The 6,000-nt window shown below is 43.1% G+C and overlaps 1 protein-coding gene across 2 annotated transcripts in view; it reads left to right on the forward strand.

Moving 5' to 3' along the window:
* KIT (KIT proto-oncogene, receptor tyrosine kinase) overlaps window positions 1-4,745 on the forward strand; it is an 86,468-nt gene extending 81,723 nt beyond the window's left edge. For both annotated transcript variants that reach the window (XM_060654993.3, XM_060654994.3), the window contains exons 18-21: window positions 515-626; window positions 738-837; window positions 1,201-1,306; window positions 2,412-4,745. In XM_060654993.3, coding sequence (XP_060510976.2) covers window positions 515-626; window positions 738-837; window positions 1,201-1,306; window positions 2,412-2,543 — 450 coding nt within the window. In that variant the 3' untranslated portion in view covers window positions 2,544-4,745. The remainder of the gene's footprint in view (window positions 1-514; window positions 627-737; window positions 838-1,200; window positions 1,307-2,411) is intronic.
* Window positions 4,746-6,000: the final 1,255 nt, after the last annotated feature.

Consider the following 6,000-nt stretch of genomic DNA (forward strand, 5'->3'; position numbering starts at 1 on the left):
AAGGGAAAGAGCAAAGGGCACATGCCAGCCATCTTTTAAGAAGGTCTTCCTATAGTTGCCGTATCATACCTACAACCTGGTGTCCAGACTTGAGTCGCATGGCTACACCAAGCTGCAAAGGAGCTGGGAAATGTCGTTTTTATTGTGGGAGGCCATGTTTCTATCAAGGAAAAGGGAAAACACATTCAGTGGTAACTCACAAACCTCTGTTACTCAAGGCCAGTGGCGGAGCCAGGATTTGAACCCATGTGTCTGCCTCTGACGGCTGTGCTCTTAACCGCCATGCTGTATTGACTCAATGTCCCGCTTTTGAAAATGGGGATAGGATCGTGTGAGCCCCCAGTTTCAGAGGTAGTAGGAGTCATCTGAGGTCCTAGGGGAAAAGGCTTTTGTGAGATGGTGGGCAGTCAACTTCTCACCCTCACCCCCTCAGCAGGAGCAATGTCTACAGGAATTTTTTTTTTTTTTTAACTTCTTAATTAACCTGGCCGAATCTGTTGTGCTTCCATTACAGGCTCGGCTACCTGTGAAGTGGATGGCACCTGAAAGCATTTTCAACTGTGTGTACACATTTGAAAGTGATGTCTGGTCCTATGGGATTTTTCTGTGGGAGCTGTTCTCTTTAGGTAAAATGCCTTGCCAAAGGCACCTTGGTTAGACTCAGCATCTTCTTTAAGGTTCGTCAGTGTCCTGCTTGCTTATTAGTAACACTGATTTGCAAACCGTTTGTGCCTCAGGAAGCAGCCCCTACCCTGGAATGCCAGTCGACTCTAAGTTCTACAAGATGATCAAGGAAGGGTTCCGAATGCTCAGCCCTGAGCACGCACCTGCTGAAATGTAAGGGCCGACACGTTTTCCTTCAGATAGTGCTTCCCCTTTTATTTTCCTTTACGAAGATAGAAACCCAGATGTTAAGGGTTTTCACTGGTACGGTTTGAAATGTCAATGTCACCTGATTCCTTTTTATGACATCTTGATCAAATGTCATTTTTGTAGTTTATTTTCATAATCTCTTGTCACCAAATATGTGGAAAGTTTCAGCCACCTTTCACATATACGGTGTTTTATTTCATCACGCACGTGCCATTCAGTATGTCCGTTTGCACGGCCCTGGAATTTGAGATTGTCACATGGCATACGCCGTGAGAAGCCAGGTTAACGGCATTGGGGGGTGATAGGAAATGGCTTTCTGCTTTGCAGGTATGACATAATGAAGACTTGCTGGGATGCTGATCCCCTGAAAAGGCCAACATTCAAGCAGATCGTGCAGCTAATCGAGAAGCAGATTTCAGATAGCACCAATCATGTGAGTTCCCTCTGGCCAGGCGTAGAACCTCCTTCCTTTCTCTTGGTTCCAGATGCACCCTTCTGAGGCTCTGGGGGTGAAGACCTTTACTCATCCCTTCTCTCCTTGGCTTAGGTGGCAAACTGGGCTTTGGGCAGCCACGTAAAGCAGTGGAAACAGTTCTTTCTGCCTGGCTCCCCTTTCTGAGCCTAAACACATGAGATGAGAAGGAAAAAGAGTGGAGGGCTTTGCATGCAGAAATGTGGAAGCGGAATGTTTCATAAGGATGCACCGTGTTTCCTCCCCCACCCCAAGTGCCGGTCATGGGGTCGGCGTGTTCTCTGTGTCACGTGTCATGGCCCTTCAGCCTTTGGACAGTGGGGTAATGTGAACTAGAATGAAGGCATAGAAAAGACAGCTTGTTACTGCAGTGAAATAGACCTTCTGCTCAAACAAGCATAGCCAGAAAATGGTAGCTAGCTGTCATGCCCACAAGCCATATAGAATGAAGAGCTGTTTGAAGTTGGGAGATCCCTCCCAGTGATTTGGGGAGGGGGGGGCGTTCAAAACTCAAATCCATTATTTCTTCTCCTGCTCTTAAGGAAGAATTCGTGATCCTTACTATAACTTGGATTTATTTAAGCTGCTTTTTTTTAATGGATCGTGGCTCGGAGCTACCTTTTCTATGAGCACACCACTGATATTTTTGGGTTAAAGCTTGCTTTTCCGGGTGTCCGAGCAGATTTCAAATACAACAGCATTTCCCACCCCTGGAAGGGCCACCGATTTCCCAGCAAATGACATCAGCCATTGGGTTCATCATTGGCCTCAGAGGTTTATAAAGCTTTTTAATAGGTTAGATAATACTTGCTCCCAGATGCATCCCAGCACATTTTTTTTGCCATCACTTTTTATGTATCAGACCTGGGGGGAAATGAGGGCTAAAACAAAGCTTGTGTTTCCTTTTGTCAATAGGATTGGGGTTTTGGCTGTGAAAGTCTTGTAAATCTCCTCCCTTTAAAAGGCCTTGTAAGTTATTTGCGATCCCGAAGCCCAAATGGGCCCCTTTGTCGTTGTGTTCGTGGTGTAGGGACTGGCATGTTAACTGTGGGCTTGTTTTCCTCAGATTTATTCCAACTTAGCAAACTGCAGCCCGAACCGGGAGCGCCCCACAGCGGTGGACCATTGTGTGCGGATCAATTCTGTGGGCAGCAGCACATCTTCTACCCAGCCTCTGCTGGTCCACGAGGATGCCTGAAGCAGGAGGAGCGCCGGGGTCTCCCCAGCGAGAACGATCCCTCTTCTTTTGGTTCCTATCCTGGTTATTTCATTCCCCCTTCAACTCGCATCCTGTTCCAGGGTAGAGGACACCCCGCTGTAATCCCGTCTTTACAAGCACACTTCAGTGGCCAATGATTTTTGTCATCAGCCACCACGCTATTGTAAGGGTTCGAACTGCACATATCCCCGATAACGAGGCAGCCCCCATTAACGAAAACAAAACAAAACAAAAACAAAATGCAGACTTGGAGCAAGGGAGGGTGGGATGGGCCACACACCCTGGGGCCTTTCCAAGGCTTCTCCACTTTCTGTTTGAAGAGCAGAGTTGATAGTTTATTTGAATAAATGGCAGTAGTCGCCTTTGGGCCTCATAACCATCCATAATGATACGATGACGCAGCAAGATTAGAAGCTGAAACCTGATCTCTTGATGTGGAAAATGGAATGTTATTAGAACAAAGGGCAGAAGTCTATGACTATCTGGGCTTAAGAAATCTAGGATTTCGTGCTGAGGAATGAGACATAGGCCATGGAAAAAATGCTCCCCGAGCAGGAGTATAAGACTCGCTGCTGGGCATGAGCCTTTTTACTACTGACCTGGTCTGTAAATAGAGTTCGCTATTAGGGCGCTGAATCAGAGAGAAGGCCTCCCCAGCCAGCATTTGTATATACTCATCTATAAATTGTACATGTTCATATATTGAGGAGAGAAAACCCACAAGATGTAGTTTCTGGATATGACCCTGGCTCAAGTCTGCTGTGTGTAGAAATAGATTAAGGGCCAGACAAATTTGAAGGAAACAGTGCTTTTTTTTTTTTTTTTTAAGAAAAAAAAACCCCATAATTGCCAAGCACAATCTTAACAAAGATCTCCTTTTGTAGCCTATGAACTTGCTCTGCAGATGCTCCAGAACAAGCCTACCAGCTTCAGAATGGCATTGTGCTCAATGGATTGGATGCCATTTGAGAAAGTGACTGACTGCATGACTCCCTTGGGAGTGACAAAACAGTGCTGTTTTAGTTTGGATCCTTCTGTAGCCAGACATTAAGTTTAGATTCAGCCTCCTCTGCAGGCATATCCTGGACGCCGGGCCAGTACCTATATAAGTGTGTATGTGTGTGCGTGTGTGTATGCTTGTAGACAAATATTTTGGGGGGTATTCTTGCCTTGAGCCCAAGAGGGTCCTTCAACACTCAAGAAGCAGCTTGGCCTTCATCATCAGTACTGCTCTTGCTTCTCTTCACCCAGCTGTCCAGAGGAGCTTCCCGAAAGCTTACATAGCAGCCATGTAGGAAGCAGAGTGCTTGAGTACTTATTTATTTGCAATCCACCAACACTTAAAGCACTCTGATGTTTATATACTCAACATACTGTATCCGTTCCTTAGACGTAAGGCTACTCTCCCGCTGAAACATATTTAAATTGTACCCTTTGGGCTGTAGCCTGGATATTATTCTTAGAGTTGACTTTTTTTTTTTTTTTTTTTTAATAACTCCCTGCCCAACCGTCAGAGGTCCCTGTGTATGCGGCCATGTTTGTTGTCTCGCGAGATTCAGGTATGCCGCCTTCACGGTTCCCCCTCCTGGGTCCCTTAGACTACATTTAGAGAACTGTGGTCGTTTAGCTGGAAGTAACCATTTGCACTGGAGTTCTATACTCTCGCACCTTTCCAAAGGTAACAGGTTTTGGGGTTTTGTTATCACGTAAGAGATTGTCGCTATTTGCCATACTTTGTCAGAGAATTTCCTTTGTGTTTCTATTGACTTTGATCATAGTAAGATAAGTGGCTGTTGATTGTGGGTGTCTAGGTACTTCAGGGGCACTTCACTGAGAGTTTTGTCTTGGATATTCTTGAAAGTTTATATTTTTATAGTTGTGTTGTTTTTGTTTTTGTTTTTTTTTCCACATTGGATGTTTCTTTGCAGTGGCTTAATGTTTGAAATTATTTTATGGCTTTTTTTTTGTAAATATTGAAATGTAGCAATAATGTCTTTTGAATAATTCCCCCGCCCATGAGTCCTTGAAAATATTTTTTATATATACAGTAACTTTATGTGTAAATATGTGCGCGGTGCAAGTTTAAAGGATGTTGATGTTCCATGTGTTTTTTTCCTGGTGTATTGTTCAACTATTGACAGTTCTGAAGAATTCTAATAAAAATGTACATATATAAATCAAGTGGAACTTTTTTTATTATTTTTTCAAGCTTAGTGAAACTCAGCTTCAAAGTGTTAAAGGGCATTCAGCCTGACATTAGAAAATTTGTACCTAGGGGTGCCTGGGTGGCCCGGTCGGTTAAGCATCTGACTCTTGATTTCGGTTCAGGTCGCAATCTCACGGTTCATGGGATCAAGCTCTGTGTTGGGTTCTGTGATTCTCTCTCTCTCCCTCTCTCTCTCTGCCCCTCTCTCATGCTTGATCTCTCTCTCTCAAAATAAACAAACATTAAAAAAAAGTTTATACCTGGTGTGCGTAAGATACAACCAAGGCCATCAGATCACTGGGGTTTATATACTTGAAGATTCAGCAAACACTTATTAAGAATTTAGTATGTGCTATATATTCTCATTTTGTTTTTACAACCCAAGGTCTCCATTTTATTTTATTTTATTTTATTTTATTTTATTTTATTTTATTTTATTTTATTTATATTTTAATTTACATCCAAGTTAGCATATAGTGCAATAATGATCTCAGGAGTAGATTCCAGTGATTCATCCCCTATGTATAACACCCAGTGCTCCTCTCAACAAGTGTCTCCCTTAATGCCCCTTACCCATTTAGCCCATTCCCCCCACCCGTAACCCCTCCAGCAACCCTCAGTGTGTTCTCTGTATTTAAGAGTCTCTTATGTTTTGTCCCCCTACTTGTTTTTATATTATTTTTGCCTCCCTTCCCTTATGTTCATCTGTTTTGTATCTTAAGTGAAGTCCTATGATATTTGTCTTTTTCTGACTAATTCTGCTTAGCATTATGCCCTCCAGTTCCATCCACGTAGTTGCAAATGGCAAGATTTCCTTTTTGATTGCTGAGTAGTACTCCATTGTCTATATATACCACATCTTCTTTATTCATTCATCTGCCAATGGACATTTGGGCTCTTTCCATGTTTTGGTTGTTGTCAGCACTGCTACCTACATTTGCACTACTAGGTATATATCCAAGGGATACAGGTGTGCTGTTTCAAAGGGGCACATACACCCCACGGTCTCCATTTAAATTGAAAAATACGTATATGAAACATTTTGAGAATACTACACATTGCTACAATTATTATTAGGTCAACTTGTGTGAAATGACCAATTTTGTAGGCAAAACGATGGTGAAACAGCGACAGTGTTGTGTGGTCCAGTCTAATATAACTGGCCTGTTTCCTCCTAAAAGAGATTGTCGAAAAATTAACGTGAACTGTAAAGTAATTCACAGGGTTGAC

Source organism: Panthera onca, chromosome B1 (genome assembly GCF_046562875.1).
Source record: "Panthera onca isolate mPanOnc1 chromosome B1, mPanOnc1 haplotype 2, whole genome shotgun sequence".
Lineage (NCBI taxonomy): Eukaryota > Metazoa > Chordata > Mammalia > Carnivora > Felidae > Panthera > Panthera onca.